This window comes from Aspergillus ruber, assembly GCF_000600275.1.
Source record: "Aspergillus ruber CBS 135680 unplaced genomic scaffold scaffold00017, whole genome shotgun sequence".
In the NCBI taxonomy this organism is placed as follows: Eukaryota; Fungi; Ascomycota; class Eurotiomycetes; order Eurotiales; family Aspergillaceae; genus Aspergillus; species Aspergillus ruber.
In genome coordinates, this window is record NW_024467313.1 from 231,754 (window position 1) to 253,545 (window position 21,792).

The 21,792-nt window shown below is 47.8% G+C and overlaps 8 protein-coding genes across 8 annotated transcripts; 3 read left to right on the plus strand and 5 right to left on the minus strand.

Annotated features, from left to right (window-relative positions):
* Positions 1 to 911: 911 nt before the first annotated feature.
* On the plus strand, positions 912 to 1,563 carry EURHEDRAFT_516146 (dynactin subunit 5; the record flags this gene model as incomplete). The annotated part of the gene is made up of 2 exons (XM_040786442.1): positions 912 to 950; positions 1,006 to 1,563. The coding sequence occupies 2 exons, from the start codon at positions 912 to 914 to the stop codon at positions 1,561 to 1,563; spliced, it is 597 nt and encodes a 198-aa protein (XP_040637905.1).
* A 3,904-nt stretch (positions 1,564 to 5,467) lies between these two features.
* EURHEDRAFT_387215 (uncharacterized protein) lies at positions 5,468 to 6,294 on the minus strand (the record flags this gene model as incomplete). Its single annotated transcript, XM_040779704.1, has 1 exon — positions 5,468 to 6,294. Exon 1 carries the CDS (start codon positions 6,281 to 6,283, stop codon positions 5,468 to 5,470), a length of 816 nt encoding a protein of 271 aa, XP_040637906.1. The 5' UTR covers positions 6,284 to 6,294.
* A 395-nt stretch (positions 6,295 to 6,689) lies between these two features.
* Positions 6,690 to 10,791, minus strand: EURHEDRAFT_516147 (FAD/NAD(P)-binding domain-containing protein; the record flags this gene model as incomplete). Its single annotated transcript, XM_040786443.1, has 7 exons — positions 6,690 to 7,636; positions 7,689 to 8,077; positions 8,137 to 8,174; positions 8,226 to 8,359; positions 9,146 to 10,385; positions 10,438 to 10,549; positions 10,607 to 10,791. The coding sequence occupies 7 exons, from the start codon at positions 10,789 to 10,791 to the stop codon at positions 6,690 to 6,692; spliced, it is 3,045 nt and encodes a 1,014-aa protein (XP_040637907.1).
* A 1,778-nt stretch (positions 10,792 to 12,569) lies between these two features.
* EURHEDRAFT_422654 (putative RING finger domain protein) lies at positions 12,570 to 13,143 on the plus strand (the record flags this gene model as incomplete). The annotated part of the gene is made up of 3 exons (XM_040783357.1): positions 12,570 to 12,680; positions 12,775 to 12,902; positions 12,960 to 13,143. Coding segments are annotated over 3 exons (423 nt in total), but the record flags the coding sequence as incomplete, so codon positions are not given.
* Positions 13,144 to 13,385: 242 nt separating this feature from the next.
* EURHEDRAFT_98624 (uncharacterized protein) lies at positions 13,386 to 14,267 on the minus strand. Its single transcript, XM_040787711.1, has one exon. It carries the CDS (start codon positions 13,847 to 13,849, stop codon positions 13,469 to 13,471), a length of 381 nt encoding a protein of 126 aa, XP_040637909.1. The 5' UTR covers positions 13,850 to 14,267; the 3' UTR covers positions 13,386 to 13,468.
* A 418-nt stretch (positions 14,268 to 14,685) lies between these two features.
* On the plus strand, positions 14,686 to 15,663 carry EURHEDRAFT_403569 (uncharacterized protein; the record flags this gene model as incomplete). Its single annotated transcript, XM_040780227.1, has 1 exon — positions 14,686 to 15,663. The coding sequence occupies one exon, from the start codon at positions 14,686 to 14,688 to the stop codon at positions 15,661 to 15,663; it is 978 nt and encodes a 325-aa protein (XP_040637910.1).
* Positions 15,664 to 16,630: 967 nt separating this feature from the next.
* Positions 16,631 to 19,321, minus strand: optC (small oligopeptide transporter, OPT family; the record flags this gene model as incomplete). Its single annotated transcript, XM_040786444.1, has 8 exons — positions 16,631 to 16,963; positions 17,026 to 17,211; positions 17,260 to 17,391; positions 17,450 to 17,788; positions 17,837 to 18,078; positions 18,133 to 18,924; positions 18,974 to 19,122; positions 19,173 to 19,321. 8 exons carry the CDS (start codon positions 19,319 to 19,321, stop codon positions 16,631 to 16,633), a joined length of 2,322 nt encoding a protein of 773 aa, XP_040637911.1.
* A 607-nt stretch (positions 19,322 to 19,928) lies between these two features.
* On the minus strand, positions 19,929 to 21,684 carry cp7 (putative carboxypeptidase Y; the record flags this gene model as incomplete). Its single annotated transcript, XM_040779077.1, has 6 exons — positions 19,929 to 19,997; positions 20,059 to 20,516; positions 20,568 to 20,925; positions 20,972 to 21,240; positions 21,292 to 21,375; positions 21,447 to 21,684. 6 exons carry the CDS (start codon positions 21,682 to 21,684, stop codon positions 19,929 to 19,931), a joined length of 1,476 nt encoding a protein of 491 aa, XP_040637912.1.
* Positions 21,685 to 21,792: the final 108 nt, after the last annotated feature.

The following is a 21,792-nucleotide window of genomic DNA, read 5'->3' on the forward strand; positions in this document are numbered from 1 at the left end:
TCTTCATGATCCGCACCTATGGCGTGGTGCAATGATGTCTTGTCATTGAATGATGCATTAGGGTCAACGTCATCTCGGTTGAGGAGTAGCTGCACTATCTCAGGGCTGTAGTTAATAACTGCGTTGTGCCATAGGGGTCTCCACATTAGGTCGTGCGGAGGCACCTCGCTCGAGCAGGAATCAAAACATGTGCGTATTTTCCTTTCCTTTTTTTTTTTTTTTGGCTTTTTGAGAGGCAGTCTGGGTTCCATGGACATGTATCTTATCGTAAAGACGTAAGTCGTGGTCGGTCTAAGGGTCTGTCAGTAAGACATCAAGTAGGGTGTTGAACATTTCTACTTGTTTATACCTTATAGCGAGAAAAAGGCTTGTATTACAAGCATTTGTGCCTGCACGAGAGGTTTTCTGGGGATTTCTTACCAGGCCCGTTTGCGCTGCATGATGCAGTGCAGTTCTATAACGGCTGTAAAGTTCACGGACCACATTCATATCGAGACTGTACAGCAAGGGATCTACAATGATATAGAGATCGCGGTATGTTTGAGCAAAAGAATCGATGTCTCTGCATCTTCTGTAAAGACCTAGAGGCTCTGGATAGGATGCAATCTGGAGAATTAGTTATGCTGGGATAATTAGCAAAAAAACTCTCGATCTCCTTGTTGCACGGCGTCTGCGCATTCTGGAGGAGTAGTTGGCCATCTTGTATCGAGTCCTAGGAAGTGCCACTTCCGAGTCTTCAATATCAAAGTGTGGGAGAATGAGAAGACGTCAAGCCGACACACCGCCTTTAACACCGAGCAAACTGCCGCTATATCGTGACCGCTCTTCTTACCGCTATCGCGACATGATACGGAGGTCGCATAGAACATTCGCATCAATCAATCACCTCTTCCAAACACACAATTGCCATTATGCCCCCCAAAGCCTTCAAGGGTGAATACATCGAGACGGTACACCACCCACACCCCACCTACATGCCCAGGAGCCCAGAGCTAACCAACTCAGGACACGGGCAACAAGATCTCCCGCCGCGCCCAAATCCACGGAACCCAACGCATCATCCTCGGTGGAAAAACAGTCATTCAAACAGATGCCGTCATCCGCGGTGACCTCTACCGCTCCTCTTCCTCGCACGCCTCCTCCGATGATCCGGCTGGCGCCGCACCATCACCTTCCGTCGCTATAACCGTTGGCCGCTACAGTTACATCTCTAAGCAGGCGATTCTGCGCCCGCCCTCACGTCTGCACCGCGGTATGCACTCTTATTATCCGTTGAAAATCGGCGACCATGTGTTTGTGGGTGAGCGCGCGGTTGTTGAGGCGGCTAGTGTTGGGAACCATGTACATGTTGGGAAGGAGGCTGTAATTGGGGGCATGGCGATATTGAAGGATTTCGCGGTTGTACTGGATGGGGCGGTGGTTCCAGCTGGTATGGTGGTTCCAAGTTGGTGTGTTGTTGGTGGTAGGCCGGCGAGGATCGTAGGGGAGGTCGGAGAGGGGTATGGAGTTGAGGGAGCGGATGGGGGATTGGCGAGGGAGAGATATCGGTTGGTTGGGAAGTGATGGGCTTAGTTCGGCAAATATTCATTATCTGGGTTTGCGTGGGTGCGTTCTTGCGTATGGATCGTGCACTGACAGACGAGGAGACCATTACTTGGCACGATCAAACAAGTTTCCCATGTTATACAGGGTACATGATTAGGGCTTTCCGGCGCTGTGCCATTGATCACATCGATTAGCCTGTGCAGAACAAACAAACCAACTGGCTTTCTGCATTGCATATTATTATTGCAGGACACGGTGTTATTCGAGCTCATATGAGCATACAGGGATACTACGTTCGCACCAGCAGCATTGAGTGTTTTCTGAAGAGAGAGATGTTTGTCTCTAGCCAGGAACGCAGTTTCTGTATCTAACTACGCACGAGGATTGGGGCTGATACACTGACTATTGGGATATTCCCTCTTACCACCAGCTAATCTGGAAATATTATACATCTGTGCATACATGAGTCTTTTCTGAGTCTTTTCTAAGAGCCTTTTCTAAGACCTTCACTTATCCAAATAATGACCTTTGGAGTCCTCTATCGCACTTGAGGAACCAGACTCACTGCGTTCCAGTCGTCTAGGTGTCAATTGACCTCATCTTTATGCCAACACCCAAGTTCGCTTAGGTGTATGAACCAAAAAGAGGCGTTGCTATACTCTAGATAATCAGATTCTAGGATAACCCTCTCAACCTCACAATGCGGATTTGTTTTTATTTGTTTCGAGCATCTCTTGCAATATGAGCTTTTGCTCAGTCTCGCCATGTCCTAGTTGGTCTATGTCTGCGACTGCGCTCTCGGCTGGTTCCTTGGGGAGTGGTGGATTGGCGGAGGTTTGCAAACAACTCGACGGACGAGGTGCAAAACAATTAAAAGATGCGCGAGAATGACGAGAAAGCAGCTGCTCACTCTAGGTTCATTGGGTCGTGCGTGCTTGCTATAGGACAATCACGGTACAAATTGTCTAGCTTTATCCCGCTTCTCTTGTCGAAGAATTCCATGCTTTTCGGGCAATCTCTACCATATAACTGTTTGGCCTAACGGCGGTAGCAACCACTAGAAGAAACCATGGAAGAATGATCCATAGATTGGAATTACAGTGTTGGTATCGGTTCTTTATTCTCCTATGGCAACGAAATCGTAAGGGCCAGGCATATTGTTTAAATTCGAGCGCCGCAGTTAATGTCGCGCGAGTGGACCAAAGATCCTAGGCTTATTCCCTCGGTGGTCTATCTTCAACCAAGCAAAGCATTGCAGTCATACAGGAGCACCTGCCCTGACTAAACTTGTTTTTATTCGGCACCGCGGAGTTTCCATGTGATATTAAGCCTTCTTTTACCAGATGTTCAGCATACGACGGTTCCTGTTGATGGTGGATGCCGATAAGCCTATGGCAATTTGCAGCATTCGTTAGATCACCAAGTACCACGCGGCACACAGACAGTGTGCAATGACATGGGGCTCTGTGTGGCATTGGCAAATTCGATTATTCTTCTGGGCCGCGGAATCTGATTATGTTTCTTTGTCAGAACGGAACTCAACCAATATGAGGGACTTTGTATTATTTGCATGTAGCATACAGATGACCCTTGCCCAAGTGAAATTATTAGCGACGAAACAACGACATGGTCGTATCAGGAGTTTGTTCCTGTTCTCCTCTCGAGCGGGCATTAGCAGAAAGATAATCACCAGTGCTCGCACTGATTAAAATGCGTGGGCCTTTGGGAGGTCTTCGAATTCGATGGCTATTAGAAATGAGTTTCGAATTAACTGGCTTGTGCCACTATTGAAAGGTAAAGCTGAAACAAAATCCTGCGAAGCCGCCAACGAGCTGATTTTCCATGGTCTCTCGGCAGTATCTGAAGTAAGCGATATCCGATGTGCATGTAAAACATAAAGAATGCAGGGCTTTGCTTCCGAACATGACTTGAATGTGTTAAACCTTGTTACATGAAGCAAATATGCTACCAGCATATCTAACTGAGCAACCTTTACCTCAGGGGGTGTAGCGCTCGTTCGCCCACTCCATCCATTTCTTCTCGTATTCCATGCAATGTGCCATGGGAAGGATATTTTCACATCCCTAGAGCCCATTCTGCACACTCAGATGAACCGGCCCTTCAGTTTCATTTGGTGATCATGCATGTACTAAGCTCTGACGAGGCAGAGTTCGAGCACCAGAGGCGCACGGCTTGCATCCGGCAGTCTCTCCTTTCTATATGGCACTCTCTAATATTTTCTTGGGCTCTTTGCACTTTGCGGTTTTGCATTTGCGTTATAGTATGGTTTATCTCAAACTGATGCACCGTGCCTGGATTACTGATCACTGGCATAGCTAGACGGCGTTTGGGTTGGTGTTAGGGCTCTTATTTAGCAATATACTTGTTGGAATTGAAGGAGTCAGAATTACATTTGCTTGCTGTCCTGCCCCATTCCTTTGGCGTGCCAGAGAGCCTTGCAGTCAGCAAAGCCCTCTCCGTTTTCAATGTGGGATACTTGCCAAGTACACCAGAAGATTGAGATAGCTTATTGTACTCTTCTTGGTGCCTATGTAATTCTTAGAGCTGACCTGTCGGTATGACAGAGAATAATATAGCCACTTGATGAGCCTATTATAGGTATTTTCTTTTCTCCAGCGGAAATAACCTAATTCATTTAGTATTTCTTGTCTCTTTTATTGCTTGTGTGAAATCTCGAGCGATCACTTGGGGATTTTAACGAGGTTTCGCACGAGGTTGACGAACCTTTCTAGCGGATAGCCTTTCCAAAGGTATAGTTATCTTCACCAAAATTAGTATAAACATGTGACACTATACATGTCGTTGACTGATTGAGGACAGGTTTTTTCATGATATCGTCCGGTGTTTCCACGCCGTTGAGGCGAGCAAAGGTTTATCTTCCTGTATGTCCATCAATACATTCATTCTAAAATCCAGAAATTGTCTATTTCTTTTGTGAGTCTCAGCGAATCCGACATTAAAACCACTCTTGAACTTGAATTGCATGCTGTTAATCCATGCAGGGATTGGTTCTTCATGAATCCTAACTTGTGTGAGTCGGCTCATTTTGCTTTCTTGTCCTTGTTAATTTCTTTTCGCCTGTCTGGGCTCTTGCCAGTCATATTGAATATTTCATCTGGAACTTCATCTGTTGCGCTAGTCTTACCTGAGCCTTAAGAAGTCGATCCCTTGGCCCTCGCCTTATGCCGTGCCCTTGCCATCGCACCTTAAAGTTGCTTGCCCTCTTCCGAAGCTCGGGTATGGGTAGTAATGACGCCTGTGGACGGCGTTGGCATGGGACCTGAGGGTTGCGATAACATCTCTTTCCCGGGTAAGCGCTATATGAAGCTCTTGAGCTTACTATTGAGCTCGTCGACCTCCAGAGCTTCCTCTTACATGACTTTTTGGCATTCTAGTCACCCTCTTCATAACGTGTTTGACAGTAACATCAGGGCTAGAACTAGGAGTGCAAGACTTACGAGAACCTTGTTCACCCGTAATGGGTCAAGTTGAAGATGGTTGGCTCTACTCTTTCCGCGCTTGATGTTCAGAACTCTCATCTTTTGCTCCATCCTGAGTGGGAAGCAAATGAAAGACGACTTTGATCAGTTTTAAACTGGATAGCCTGTATTTACTTTCGTGCTCCATATTGGTATAGACCGGCATAGACATATAGACAGAACCACTGGCACGTCTCTCTCTGAGGTAGACGCCATATCATATAGTGCTCATATAGTAGAAGATCTAACATGATTTGGACTAGCACAACGTGGTGCATGTAACACCCTTACTCCGGGTGTGTAACACGAGCAGGATGGTAATGACAGGACGAATCCAAAAAAAAAAAAAAAAAAAAAAAAAAAAAAAAAAAAAAAAAAACACTTGTTAATCAGACAAAATGACAATTCAGTGAATAAAAACCCTATTGACCCTCATTCATCCCCAGCGGTGACTGCCCCACCCTCTGTCCCGTATCCCCAAACAAAAACCCCATCTGCTCAAACCCCATAAACCTCCCTGTCCAATTCACCGGCCTCCCCATAACTGCACTAACAATCATATCCCTCCAGAAATCATTTAGCACCCCCGTCCGCCTATAAATCTCCTCATCCAGCGCCCTCAACGCATTATCCTGCAACGACGACGGCAAAAACCCCTCTGGTAGCGTCGCAACAGCCTGATACGCATCGCACTGGAATACAACATCGACTTCGCGGATGGTGATTGGTCCAGGAGACGGGGTCATGAGTGTCGATGTTTGTGTCGCGTTCATGCCCCGGAAGATAGTCAGGATGCGGCATGTATCGACGATTCCGCCGTGGATTAGGAATTCGCCGATGTGGTCGCGGAGCATGCGCCTAGGGTTTGCGCCGTCGCCGTCACGGAATCCGAGACTCTGGGCGATAGATTCGGCATTGTAGATGTTTGCCATGTCTCTTGCCCAGAGCGCGGTGATGGTGACTTCCTGTCGGCCCTCGAGACGAAAGGCGCGGTAGAGGGATAGGGCACGCCGGAAGTTGCTAAAGTAGGAGAGGAAGGGGGTCAGGAAGTCTTTTGAGTTGAGAAGGTGGCGGTCGAAGTCGTCGGGGGTTGGGGGGTTGACTGTACGGGTGATGCGGGCTTGGGCACTTAGGGTTCCGTAGCTGGAGCTTAGGCGGTGTTCAACACGGAAGAGGAGCCAGGGGACTTGGTCGCGGGAGATTGGGGGGTAGGGCTGGTTTTGGGTGGGGTTGTTCATTTTTATGGTGTGTTAGATGGCAGAATGGAGGAGCATGTTGTATTGTACTGGGGGTATGAGACTATTTATCAAGTTGATTGCTCAGTATACGAGGATTCCTTGACAATTGTCAATCATTCGTATATTAAAACTAAAACAAATACCTAGAATGTTTGCGCAAAGGACCAAGCGCATTTGGTGCAGCCTACATTGAAATCTGACGCTGACGTCGGATTGCATGGGTAGCAGATCATTGGGCATGACAACCCCTGTCAAGGAACCCAGACGATGCATGACATGGTGAATTTGACATCAATGCAGATGCTGTCATTTTCCACACTGCATTCATGCCAGTAAGATCTTCTAACTATAATAAGCCCTGGCGCCGCTAATTTCAAAATGCGTACATCCTATGTACATTGCTTAACTAGGTAATTGAGACCTGCGAAGGGAGAGAATCATCCCTTCCGGTTTCAATCCCAATCCCATCAAGTCCGTATATTTGACATACTCTTGCGGCAACTCTTTCTCCGCTCCAGTATGCTCCTGTTGTTGTTCCGAGCGCTACGAATGGCGCTGTATGTTCGCCGGCAAACCAAACCCCGCGTTCTTTTCCAATTCCGGCACCATCACGGAGGACTTCGATGTCCTCATCGCCTTGTTCCAATCCGACCTGAAAGTTGCTGTATGAGCCGTTGCCTGCGTATGGGTCTATTTGCCATTGTGTTGCGAGGAAAGCGAGGGGTTTGCAGTCTGCAGATGCAGTGGCGTAGCCATGCAAACGGGAGTAGAAGGGATGTAAGAAGTCGTTGAGATAGTCGTGGTATTCGGATGACGAAGGTGACAAATTCGATATGTGGGAGACGACGTGACTCGCACAGGGTCCGTGGATGTAGAAGAGGAGAGTTGGGTGGGCCTGTGGCCCGAGTGTTGCAAGAGAGACACATTCTTGATTCCAAATAATCTCTTTCGGATGGTTTGTATATGTTGGATCAAGGAACATGGCAAAATTTGGGGGTTTGTAGTTTTCCCCCTCAATGTGCCAGAAGGCTTTTGGAAACGTCACATAGACCTTCTCAAGTCTACCGTAAGAGATGCTATCAATAGCCTGGATAAGACGAGGAGGAAGATCTGGAGTAAAGGCATATTTGTTTCGTTTGAGCCATCCCAGAGGACAAGTCACGATGACCTCGTCGAATTGATGCTCTTGTCCATCTGCAGTGGACAGTACCACCCGGTTATCTGCCTTGACCTCGCGAGGTTGCGCCTCAATTCCCAGAACAGGCTGATTAAACCGAACATCCGCATGCTTCAGCGCAGCCTTAGACACAACCTCCAGAATCTTCTGATACGTAGAAGACACGAAACAATTACCTGCAATCTTAGCCATCACCCCGACCCCCAATGAAGAATCAATCAGACCTACTCGAATCAATACACTCCTCCAAGCAGAAAAACTTCAAACTCTGCCTCTCAACCGGGTCCCCAACATACGATCCCCACAACCTACAGCTCTCAAGACAAGCCTCTTTCTCCTCCTCATTAAATCCTTTCCTCTCAACTCGATCCTTGAAGAAGTCAAACAAACTCCGATCTGATGGGATACTATCTTTGTATGTGTTGCTGTACTCGAATGCCTCTTCAATGGTCGTCCAAACGAAATCGGAGACTTTGGCGGCAAGTCTGTTGTTGAGTGGTTTGCCGTCTTTTGAGAAGATTATTTGGTTCTCGTCGAAGTCTTCAAGTCTTATCTTTGTTGACTCGGCGATGACTGAGATTGGATTGTCTTGACCGCCGTGAATCCAGTTTGGTCCGCTATCAAAAATCAGTATGCCATTCTCAATATCACTTCCAGATACGGAACAGGATCCTACAGATCAACCAAATGATCGCCGACTTTGCTTTGTGCGACCTAATCCTCGTCAACCAATGGCCCTACTACAGGGGGATTTGTGAGACTCACCCTCCCCCCAACTCGATCTCTCGCCTCAAAGATCGTGACTTGAGCGCCGTTCTGGCCAAGAATATCTGCGCATCGTAGCCCGGAGATGCCAGCTCCGATTATCGCCACGCGCGGATTCCCCATGGTAGAATGACCTCTTAAGATAGAGGCTGTTTGGATTGGGAGTAATTGGGAGGTAGTGGTATACCTCTTCAAGGGTGTTTTGGAGGGTTCTAGTAAGAGTTAATATTGATTTATATGGGTGATTTATAAGGCTAATACGAGTCTTCTGAATAAAATACTCACATGGATTTGAAATGCTCGAATGCCCGGCGCAATATCGATAGACAAAACATAAAAAAACAATGATAGTGAAGAAACAGATGCCAAGCCCGATATATATCGGCGGCCACGTGCCAGCCAAACTCGGTATCTTTACAACTGCCCCTCTTTCTACGGAGTACAGAAGAGTACTACAAGAACATATTGTATCCTGAATTTTATCTTTTATTGATTTAAATTATAACCGGATATCTAACCTGTACTGCCGACACGAGCCAGTTTATCATCAAAATGTTCCACTCAGTCCTGGAAGAACTAAATATGTCCAAAGTCCCAACGAATAATCAAGAGAATCATTCACACATCGCATGCAATCACCGCTTGCTAGATTGCATCTTCCAGCATGGAAAAGAAATAAAGGGAATCAGATAAAACAAAAGAAATCACAAAGGAAAATAATAGGTCGTGCCACAGGACGGAGGGTGTTTTCTACCTCCATGCACCTTGGCTCAGTGATAATAAGCCTTGAATGCAGTCGAGATCTTCTTCTTGACTGGCACTGCTACCATTGGCCATGAATGTGGAGACTTCTGGCTCAACTTCGGGAGCAGTCTTTCGTTGCTGGTGAGCTTGGAAAAGACGGGAGCGGCGGTTTTTACTATTTGCATCTTTGAGCGCTGGGCGTTGCATGTTGGAAGTCGTCGTCCGGCGACGGACATTGGAGATTCGCGTGCCTGGGATCCAGTTCTCTTTATCCGAATCACCGTTGTGGAACTCAAAATCTTCATCGTTCTTTTTAGAGTTGCCAAGGAGTTTAGGCATCTTGAGAGAATTACCCGATACCTGACCCAGCGCATTTGCTCTGTTCGACTCCAGTCGTCCGAGAGATGAGACTGTGCGGGAGAGCTTCCGTCTCTTATCTCCTGTCTGCATGGGAACAGGGGTGTCAGGGTGGCTGGGAGAGTTGTTGGCAAAGGCATTCTGCCTTGAAGAAAGGCTTCTAGTCAACGATCGCTGGCCACGGGAGCGGAAGAGTCCTGGGGTGCTATGTGGCGCACTCTGAGCGCTGCCAGGAGTTGACAAGGCACTTCTGGCATCTGTGTCGAAGACGGACTCCCAATTACGGGGATCACGGGATCGACCGAACATTCTCTCTTTCTCGCTCGAGGCCACTCGCGGTGTTGCTGGAAGGACGGCACTGTTGCTCCGTCGAAGACCTGCGAAGCGGGACTTCCGAGTAGAGAACATGGATATACGGTTCTTAGATGGAGAGGGTTCATCGTCTGTACGAATGACCGCCTTTCCATCCGAAGACATGGAGATGCGGAGTGCGTTTCGCCCCTTTGGCGGGGATGGGGTCATTTCACCCTCTTTCCGTACCATTGCCTCGCCGTCAAAAGACAGTGAAATCCGCAGCGAGGGCGGCGACTTGAAGTCTTTTGACGCAACTTCCTCTGCTGGCTGGGGTGCAGATGAATCACCACGCAGGTCAGTCACCGATCGCTTTCGCTTGGTGGTGCTCAACTGCGATGCGTCTGGTTGTGTGGTCTCGGGGTTCTCCACTGGCTCTGGTTCTGGTTCTGGTGCTACCTCTTCATTTGGCTGTTGGGGTGCTCCAGACGTTTCTGAATCTAAACTTGTCTGGGAGCTCTGAATAGACTGCTCTTGTTCATCCTTGTCCTCAGCACCGGACACAGGGTCCGACCCGAACGAAGACTGCAACGCGTCCGACAAGGGTGCATTGTCAAGGTCACCCTGCTCCACCGTGCTGCGTTCCGCCAACACATTGCCATCGCCCTCTTTAAATTCGTCTACTATAGCACGCGGCGCGAGGAGTTCATGAGGTTGAAGCGGCTTCGACTTCCGACGATCATTTTGGCGACGGTTCTGGAACCAAATCTAAAGTCGCGTTAGAACGTCCCAATCATGCAATTGTATCTGAGAAACACACCTGCACCTCCTTCTCACCCAACGAAACACGATTAACAATATCCGCTCTCGCAGTCTTATCCGGCTTCGGATTCCGCTGATACTCAGCCTCGAGAATCGCATGGTCCTCCGGACTATCAAGACCCACAGTTAGCTACGCGTGCATAAATCGCCCACACAGAGGTAAGTACCTAGTCCGACGGCGTTTCTGACGAGCCAGCAGCTTGTTGTCCACTCTGGGAGGCAGATTCTGCGTCAATGTCTTTTGGGAATGAACGAGAAAGGCATAGTTGAGAGCGGCGGCTGTGGCGTCGGAGGGCGGGACGGATAGAGGAGAGGAGGAGCATGCGGGGAGGGTAGGATTCGGTTCAGACATGGTGAGGGAGAGGAATGAGATAGGAATTGGTCAGGAGAGCATTGGTGAGACAGGAGTAGGCGTGGTAGGAGTAGGAATGATCGTGAAATAGTAGTCGAATAGTGGGTAGCAGTATCAACTAGGAAGTATGAACCAGCCAAAGAGCAGAACAAAAGACACAAGCTTAAACAACAGAAGAACAAATGCAGAAAGAAGAAATAAAAGGAATTGGTTGAGCACGCCCCGAAGTGAAAAAGCCGTGGTGAAGAAAACGCCTCGACTAGTATTAAAGATCGCGTCGCGACAAGTGGAGGACGCGGCGGAGCGGGCGTGACTTGACAGTAAAGTAAGGTTACCGGAAAATTGCCCGCACGTTCTGTATACTATGTATGTATGTATGATTGACTTTTTCTATTTTACTACGTTTTAGATGCAATTATATCAATTGCTCAATTACAATTTCGGTATCTGTTCTGTATGCACTGGTCTATGACGATGCGACTTCCTTACTGCTGGATTGTCGGTATTGACGCTATTCCACTGTATCCTGAGAACCAAGGTACTCAGTAGTAGTACTCGGAGCATTGCAATTATGCAATTGTCCATGTATAGCTACGGTGACTGAGCTGGGTCGTATACTATGTACGCGAGACCAGGTTCAGGCCAAACCAAGTAACGACGACAATTGTACAGAATACTACGGGGCAATTGTATACGTAGCTGTACACTAAGCTCCGTATACAGTACATAGCTGCTCTTACCGGTGGAATCGTCGTTCGTTACGGAAATTTGCAGCTCGCGTGGTTTCCCGATTCGGACAAAAAGACGCGCCAAACGCGATGTCACGTGGGTTGCATACATACGGACTTATTACAGTTCAGCGATGTCTGGTTATGTACTTGTACATATTCTGCTTTGAAATATATTGATAATAATGCTTAAAGAACTGCAGCAGAATAACAGTGAATATGATCTATCATCGATCTGCATTCTCCGCACCACACGGTTGACACATTCCTGCCTACCCCGGATTCTACCTTGTTACTGGGTTGGTTATTGGTGGGATTCTATTCAATGATTCTCTCGTCCCTGGGTGGCACACCATTCGTCGTATTAGCGTGGTTACAATTGTGCTATGCTGAGCTCCGGAGGGTATGAGGCTGTCCCACAGAATCGTCTGCATTATGTTAGATAACTTGCTTGCTTGTCCAACTCCTGGGAAATGGCCGTGGGCGTGCAACGTGTCAAGCGGGACGGAACGAAGGACTCAACTTGCTTTATGTTGAGAGTTAAAGAGGGGTGGCTTGACTATAACACTGGTAGCGGAGTATGGATAGCGACATCCGGAGATCGTTCTTGACAATCATGCCATATCATGCCACTACTTGTACTCATATAAAACAGTGCAAGTGCTTGCAGCCACAAAGTTCTCAGGCTATATATCCGGCTTGGAATACAGAGAGGTTTATTCCAAATTCCGTCCAACTGACCGGATCATCCGACCAGTGTGAGTGTGCGGCTGGAAGGTGAAGCTGTCACTCAATTCTAACCCCGCCAGATCGGCTGCTTGGCTTTATTCATCGTCTAAACCGTCGTTTCTTCTCCTCTTTTCCTTTTCTGCTCTCTTTCTCTTTTTTTCCAAAGGGCAAATGCCCGTCTCCTTTGCTCCGTGACTCCATCCCCGCCTCGCGTATCTAATCATCCTCGACCAGGGAAAGAGATGGGGGATGTCGTCATCGTCACCGACACCGCAGACAGACCATAATAAGAACGATAATGCCGGATTGAACAAACAACATCTGATCATTGCGTTGGGCGTTGGTTTAAGTGTGGTCACTTTGATCATCATGTGCTTACTGTACGCCCCTCTCACTCTCATACAAAGAGTACAAATGCTGATCTACGTGTATGTGGAGTCTCTCCATCTTCGTCAACAACCGCCACAGCAACTCCGACAACAGCGAACGTCGTCGCTTTCGCCCCTCCCGCTCCAAGAAACCCAAGAAATCACCAAGCGAACGACGCCTCCGCAAACTCGACGCCGAGTCACCTATATGCACCCTCGAGGAATGGTGGTCCCGAGCAAAGATCCCTCCTCTCCCGTCGGATGATGAATGCGATCAGTTTACATGGTGTGCCACCCCTCCACAACACCCAAGGTAAAAGGGAGGGAGGTTCTAATGATACAGTGCAATATGCCTCGACTCCGTCCTGCGAAGCCACGAAATCCGCGACCTGAAATGCTTACATGTGTTCCATCGCGAGTGTCTGGATAAATGGTATCTGCAGGACCAGTTCCATTGTCCGTTGTGTCATCGGGCGTATTTTAAGCAGCAGTTTCAGCCGACAAATGAGTTTGTGTGGATGGTATGATATTACTTGATTTGTTTTGGTGCAGATCTTTTGTTGATATGGGTTGGTTTTAGTGATCTATGTTTGTTGCGCTTGGGTTGGCTTGCTATCGATTGGCGTTGCTTGTTATCGATGCTTATGCTTGTGCTTGTCGTGGACGACTTATGATTTATGACCATGTTTCTTGATTTCTTGTTGATACCCTCGAACGATACCCCTCGTTACTCAATCTGCCATATATTTTGCATGAAGATCCTATTCTGAACAATACCGATTACCAGGAGAAACCAGTTAACGGAAATCAGATGCAAGCTAATTACTAGACACCATTACTTTCCAAACAGTCTCAGCCCCTGCCCCAGATATATCCACGAAACACCCGCACATCATACGGAGTCTTGTAAGCAACAAGATCAAATGGCACAACCTTCAGATCATCCTCCACTGTCATGTTGTCCTGGGTGGAGCACTCTTTACTCTGAATACAACACCAGCATGCACTGGTACAGTGTCCATAACTCCACTCCCGCTGTTTCCCGGGTTTTCTCACAACACCCATATTTGCGTCCACAGCACCCACCCCTCCCAGCACAATCCCGGCGCAGCCATTCAGGAAGGTACCAATTTGGCTTCTGTCTGCACGCTTTATATGCTCGTCCCACTGCTCCCAGGGGTGTATTTGCCTCCAGACGCCAGAGATGCTGTTTGTGTCGCCAGTAGTCATCATTCAGACACTGAAATTCGGCTTTGCGCAACAATCTGGTCTTCTTTTTTGCTCACCTCGTCATCCTTTCCTTCGGCCTCGCAGTCACCAAAATCAGGATCCCCATCCATGCCTAGCACCATTAATTCAATACATAGACTCTGAACCTTCCCTTTAATGAGAATCTCCCGCTGCACGATCCACCGTCCCTTGATATCCGCCTCGATGATATCCTGCGCCCAGCGAAGATTCTGCTCGATCTCTGCTGCTGATTGTCTTTTGAGAAGGAGGAGATGGATTTCTTGCGCGTATACGCCGTCGCTTGTATTGGCTAGTGCGCGTTCGAGATATTCCGAGTCGGAGGTTGTTAAGTAAGTGATGTTTTTGTTTTCATTGGGTCATCTTAAATCATCTTCGTCCTCTTCGTCTTTTTCGAACCATTCATCTCTGTCGTCTCCCTTATTAATTATTTCTAGAAACTCTTCAAAGATCTTCTCCTTGTCGTCGAGTGACGAGGTTTTGGAGTGGAGATATTTGATTAGGTCTTGGGGTTTGAGGCTTTGGTGGAGATGTGCGCACCATCCTTCTGCTGTGGGTTCGTCTGGGGTCATTGTGTTTGAAGTTAAATCTGGAGAAGAAGGCCGTATGGATATGGGAAAGGATGGAGAAGGAGAGAGATGTTGGATGGTTCTCGTTCGTTCTGGGCTGTGTGTTAAATAGGCAGCATCACGTTCTGTCTGGCTCCCGAAAATATTACACGACGACTCTAGGCAGTTATACTGAGGTTCGCTTGGGGAGTCATCTAGGCAACTTTTCTCCCTTTGAAACTTCTCTGCAGGTCTTCAGTTTCCTCTTTCAAAATGATTCAGCTGTTCATCAGTTCAGCCATCATGTTCCGAATCCTAATCCGAAAGCCAAAAACAGCAGAAGACTGGCACACCCATCTTCGTCGAGACCCTCGCCCCCAAAGAATGCTAAAATGTCTCCTTTCGGACATATCATTCAGCGATAAGCGCACGATCTTGTATGCATACCTCAAACCATGCGTCCAAAGAAAGCACAAAGAAGTGCAAAACCCAAAATATCTCGAATACATGGCAAACGCCAGAAAACAGTCGAAGCTTCTATGGCTCGAGTCTAAACTAGACGATGCTGGTCACCTTGAAATAGTCCAGTTTATCCGCTTCGCACTTTTTACGGAGGACGATAACGATAGCGACAAGGACTGGTGTTCACGTATCATCAGAGCGGATATAAAAGCGCGGTGGATTGTCCAGAGGGAGATCTATCTAAACGAGGAAATTCAGGCACTGCATAAGTCACTGTCTCTTCTCTCCATTAATACAGACGCTGCTATTTCTGCTGCTGCTGCCGAAGCGGAAATCCAGCTCAACGCCCATGAAAAAGAACTCCAATATCTAAATTATGTCTATTGGGCTCACAAACGACATATCTGGCTCCTTGAAGCGGGGGCTCCTGTCTCTGCAGCTGGACGAGCCTATGAAGCTCGCCGAAAACACATCCCAGATTGGTATCTCTCTGAATGGCTACGCCGCGACTGTGCGGGTCGTGGGGGATGCTGCGGACGGGGGTGTGGGTGCTGTGAGAGGGCGCGAAACACCAGGGACAGAGAATGGCATCATGGCCATTGTACTAGTGCTTGCGGGTGTTGTGTTCGCACTAGGGGGTGTGGTAGGGCCAAGGAGGTAGAGGTGGTTGGCTCGGAAGAGGATATGGATATGTTACCGGATGATTGTGGGGTTAGCGAGGATTGTCAAGGGTTGTATGTCAATAGGTTGATGGTTGCGTACATCTGGGGGTATGGAGGATTTGTATAGGCGGTTGATCTATTCTAATGGGTATAGTTCTGACACCATGACTATTCAATCCACCTTCTAATCCACCCTACCGTCCTTCTGCCTTGTAACCGAGGATCGCTCCAAGAACACGGTCAAATACAAGAAAAACGCTACACAACTCACCGTCTCTTACCAGAAAATCCGATTCCAGTCGCAGTTTCGGTGTGTCCCTCTAGGTCTTTCAGTGTCTACCGCGTTCAACACAGTCTAAGCGAAGCTGGGATTCTGTCTCCGCTCTTTTCTTGACTTTTTTTCTTCCCCTTCGCCCTTCTCATCCGTGATGAGCGGTAGAGATTTGCGGAGGGCCTGGGTCTTCTCTTCCAAATATATCTCGCTGACGAATCTAGCGCGCTTTGTCATTTCCTGCAATGGCATGATTCAACCAGTGCAAATCCTCCTTACCGCAGTTATCATAATAATCCTTATCCTTGTCCTTAACATCGCCACGCTCGTAACCCTTTAGTTTTGCCATACCAACACAGCAGCGGACGATTTGGGCAGGTTTCTCACCGGCAGTTTTCAGTTAAACCCGAGCCATACCAATGTGATGTCCATATCTCTCAAATAGACCGGCACTTTTGATTCTTTAGTTCTGGAATCCTTAGGGTCTTTTGTCTTCAACTCTGCCTGTGCAAAGATGAATGTTTGAAAGAGCTAGGCTTTGTCGGCGAAGTCTCTAGGTCCTTCGAGAGAGGTGTTTTAGTAGCTCCTGGGGATCGGGTTCTCGGTGGATACGGAATTTCCAGTCTTCTATGGTTGGTTTCGGCCATAGAGGTCGGAACGTGGTTGTGATAAAGGTAATAAGAATTGGCATAATATGGGATAGGAGATGGATGGGTGGTTTTAAAGGGCAAATATTTGCTGGAAGTTGATAGTAAGCTTGATGTCAGTAGAAACTAATGATTCAAGTAATCGAGAGAATACCATAATTCAAACTGATAGAAGATTACTTCCAAACCTTCACCCCAAAAGTCTCCCCCTCCGTAACTTTCCTCAACGGCGTCTCGGCTCCATCCGCAGTCATTGTCGCAATACTATTCCCAAACCATTCCACGCTAACCCCGGGGTAAACAAGACAAAAGAAGATCAGAAAACTCCCAATCGCCAACGCCGCATCAAGTCCTGCAGATAGGATGTAGTTATACTGCATCCACCACGCATAGAATCTGCGCTTGATGTACCCGTTGAACAGCAGACCCACGAGCCCCCATGCCATGTAGTTCGCGGCCGTTGCGGGGGGGATACTCGCTGTGGAAGCGAAGACGGCAGGGAGGTGAACCTGGTTCTTATCAGCACTATTCGGGCTGAAATGGTTGGTGATAGATGATAGGTGTGGGGTACCTTTCGCAGTCTGAGTTTCGGAAAGTATTTATCAGCGAAAAAGAATATTATGGGGAGTAATGCACCGATTAAGAAAAACCATAGCATAGGTCTATACATGGAGCCTTCTGAGAAGAGGCGTTTGGGGCCGATAAGACCCCAAAAGACGGCGTTTGTTGCGTAGCCTTGGGCTAGGGGGCAGGTGAACTTTACCAGTTAGTTTTGGAACTTGCGTAGGAGTGGAGGGAGACATACGTTGTTGCTTGCATTTGGGGTACAGATCCCTTCGATATTCCCCATAGCCCAGAGGTTCACCGCTGTTTGGGTTAACCACGATACCAGGATGCCGGTACACTGCGCAGCGAAGGTAACTCTCGGTGGAATTTTCTACACCAGTCAACTATCATTACCCTCGCAAGCCCGGTCAGAAAAAAAAGGGACGAACCATATAATGCCCAAGCTTCATATCCTGAATATACCCCAACCCCTGTGCCGACGAAACCAGTGTGAAAATCTTAAACACGACATTATTCATCATCTGCCCCGGCCATATATACCCGGCGATAAACGCCGATATCACCGCCGTCGACAACTGGATGTTGCAAATCGCCTTCATGATACCCGTGGGTACGAGGAGGATCACGTTGACTGCGATAGCGAGGATCAGGCCGTACCAGGGAAGACTTGTGTTGTAGAAGTAGAGGAAGGCGATGCTGATGCCGAAGATGGAAAGGAAGATTGTTAGGTACCACCACATGGGGACTTGTTTGTATTTTTGCATGTGCTGTTAGGGTTAGTATGGTAGTCATCGGATTGGTGTGGGGAAACGTGCCTTGGCGTGGATGTCTGGTTTCTGGGGGCTGGAAAGGAAACCTACTGTTGCGAGGAGGCCTTTCCAGACTGCTTGGCGGTGGTAGAGGATAGTGTGGATGATGATGGATGCCACAGCTGCAAATCCCAGTCCGTATGAAAGGGCCGAGGTTGTTGCTAGGTAGACCGGGGAATAATCATAATAAGCCGCTTCATTGAGAGAATAATCCGAGTTCATCACCCGAGTGGTATTGTATGGTTTTCCTACACGAGTTAGTCTGTATCTTTGGCTAGTGGTAGAATGGTTTTGGGATTCACCTGTATTGTCAAAATTCTCAGACGATGAAAACGGCATATACAGCCCTTGCCACACATTACTCCAATGCAGCGCAGGCGAAACGATCCATAGAAAAAAGACACTTCCACAAAACACATTCACCAACGCCCAAGACGGAACCAACAACGGTGATCCCAAATACCCCGTTATCTGATTCCAATCAAGAGTGAGTGGCAAAAGATCCATGCCAGATGTAGCCCCAAAAACTTGATTAACCGTCACATTTTTCGGCATGATCCAAGTTATCCACGCGAAAGTAGTGAGTCCTGTGAACAGGAACCCAGGGACGAATTGATACACTGCTCCGCAGACGACGATGATAGAGAAAAACCCCATCCGGCTTATTTTCCATCCGTTAATCTCTTGTTTCTGGGACCGCTTTTCGTGGAACGTATAGAGTAACGAGCATATCGGAAGCGTTGCTGGCCATACACAGAACGCAGGCTCCACCAAGAATCGATGGAAGAGTCCTGCGATGCCGAAACTCAGGGCCTGGGTGCTGAGAAGAAACATGAACCGGTAGCCTGCGGATATGGGAATGTGCAGAAACTTGTCAAAAGCGACGTAGACATCTGAGGCTAGGGAGCCGTTATCGAATGCCGTCACTAAGGATGCCATGATGGCCACGATCGAATGCTCCTTTTGGTTGAAAGGGCCTGGGTTGAGGGTAAACTCGAATCCGCATACGTTCCAGACCTTTGTCGGTAGCATAGCAGCCATTAGTCTCCCACATGGTAGAGTCGCAAAGATTGCAATGTATGCCGAGAGAAACACTATTTACGATATCAGCATATATCCGTCATGCATCGACCGTTGACTTACAAGGCGGATTATGAAGCTGGAAAAACTGGTTCAATGCAGTCAAAACAATAGTCCCAATGACTCCCAGGAACCACGCGCGAAAGGTGTTGACTGGTAGGTCCTCGTCCGTGTCGGAAACGCTCGCTTGGACATCTGGATAGGGACTATGGCTGTAACTGTCAGTAAAAGCAGCAAAGCATACCAGCACGGGGCGACACACAGATTATCTTCACCAATGCTTTCATCTCCAGCATCCGATCTACTTTCCCGAAGCTCTTTCGACTGTCCAGAGAGCCCATTACTCTCGTCCTCCAGGGATGGGGTGGGTGCCTGCATGACTGAAATGTCTGCCCTGTGCTTTTCTGCCATGGTAGCGAACAGTAGATATTCTTCTCCAGCTGTCAGCGCCAAAGTAGGACTAGAAAGTCACTGTATCAACTACTTGGTGCGGTGCTATGTTGCAGTGTAACTATTGACATCGGAGCCGTGACAGGTGATTCTATTTTAATGGGCACCACCTTACACAACAATTGGGAAAAGAGCATTTTCCAAACGAAACTACAAAGCTCGAGAGGAGAGGTAATTGAGTAAAATAATTCCGTTTGAAGGGGGGGGGGAGCAGAAGCAGGGATTCGAATTCGCCGGTTGCTTTGTCCTCTTTGTCCGTGAGTCGATGGAACATCATGACTAAAGTAAGGATCTACGATGGCTTCTTTCTCAGAATCCGGGAAAAGGCAGAAAGGGGGATTGCCACTACGCTGTATAATAATAAAAATAGCTGCATGCATACATACATTAGCGTGTGATCTACAGATATGATCAGTCACTCTTTTGGCGGAATGCAGATACGAGATGCGTACGGAGTACGAGTTGCAGGTCTCAAATACACTCTTCCGATGCTTGGGGAGCTATGAATAGGATGAATTCACTAGTATCTATCTATTGTGTTATGCAAATTGTAAAACAGTCCGTGTCTTCAGAATGGTTCCTCGAATAGCCATTTCGTATAGAGATCGAGAGCCACCTCGGGTTGATCCAATGGAACCTAGATCGAGTCAGCATAAAGTCCGTAGATAAAGCCAATGTCCCTAGATCAATAAGCTTACCATGTGTCCAGACCGATCGACCGTAACCAATGCAAATCGCCGTTCTGTGCTTCCAGTTCGCGTAAAAACTTCCTTGTAGCTTCCCACCTTTCTCATTCCCCCGTTGGTAACCGAGCACCACGGCTTCAGGTCTTGGGAAGCAAATTCAGCCTGACCATTCCAACGGAGAGAATTGGCCCAGCGAAGGTTTCCGGCTGTGTTGCATGCCAGGTCTAGATTTCCGTTGTAGATCAACACGTCGACACCGTTATCTAGAGTAAATTGTATTTCGTCCATAACGGGCGAGTAAAGATCATTGCCTGCTGCAAATGCGGATGCTACTCGCATCGATTCGATGGAGAAGTCACCGATCTCTTGTGGTACTTGTAGTGCTTGCCAGGTAGTCGGTTTGTTGATGTATCTCTGAATGTCAAGAGTCGCTGCATAACAGAGATGCTCTACCTCACAGGTCCGAGTAACTGGTTGAATTAGCCAGAAGTAGTAGCACCTTTACCGATAAGGCAAATTACTGTCAAAGGGGTCTCTTCCGCCCGCATGCGACTCATTATAAAAGAGCTCTTTAATGGTTCCACAAACCTGGTCGGTGGCTTTGCACAGGAATTTATCGGGATACCGATAACAGGCCTCGTATACATAGAGACAGCGCGGTAGAGTGTCGGCTATTATTTGGCATCGAGTATGGTTAAAGACGGGTTCGGCAACCCCGGGCTTTGTCGTGCAGAGAGTTTCGTAGTAGCCGTAGGTTGTATCGAGTGGTGAGACATAACCGTTTCCTATCAGTATCGAGCTCAAAGGGATGGCCGGGCTATCACTTTGTAGATTATTCTGTCGTATGATCTCCGCAGACAACGTTGGAATATAATGCCCCTATACTGGTCAGCTCATATCAAGATATCATGTTTTAGGAACATACTGCAAAGCTTTCTCCTGCGATATGAAAAGGAACACGTCGTCGCTCCGGGACGACTTCTGTCAAAAATATCTGGAGAAATATATACATGTCCTCAGCCGCTATCGTAGACGTTGTCGGAACTTTTACTCCAGGGTCCGTGTATGACAGCCCTGTTCCCACGGGTTGATCAACGAAGATCATGGAGGAATTCCGTGTCCACGAATAAGGATTCCTATGCGTCCCTTGACCACCAATGTCGATACGGCATGGTCCCAGTTCGAGTAGCATCCCTAGTCAATATTAGCTTTCTAGTCGTGTCATCGTGTTGCGCCACAACTTACCAACCGTGCTGCTTACCCCGGGGCCTCCTGTCAGCCACAACGTGAGAGGATCCGTTAAAGGATCGTTGAGACTGTTGAAATACCCTAAGTTATGCAGGTTAGCATTCCTTTTGGTTCTGTTGTCCTTCCTATCTGGGTATCCATTGCGAGCTCACAGAAAAACATGTGTTTTCCATGGAAATCCAACCATCCTGTATACTGCTTGGAGCCTGCATCGCAGAGACTATCATTTTGTTCTCTAATTCTGATAGAGTGCGAGGGATTTATAGGGCTTTTGAACGTTTCGAATCGATTATCGTCGTTGTTTGCCAGGTAAGACTGTGGCCCATTTACCAGGGTTGTCCGTCCAACGGCGATTAGACTGGCAAAAGCAATTGAATGCCAAACCTTCATCTTGCTCTGAAAACTTGGACAATATAATTCATCACAATGGGTCTCTGTGTATAGTAGTAGTATATGTTTTTATATGGTGTTGTGATAGATGGCTGACGCGCTTAACCT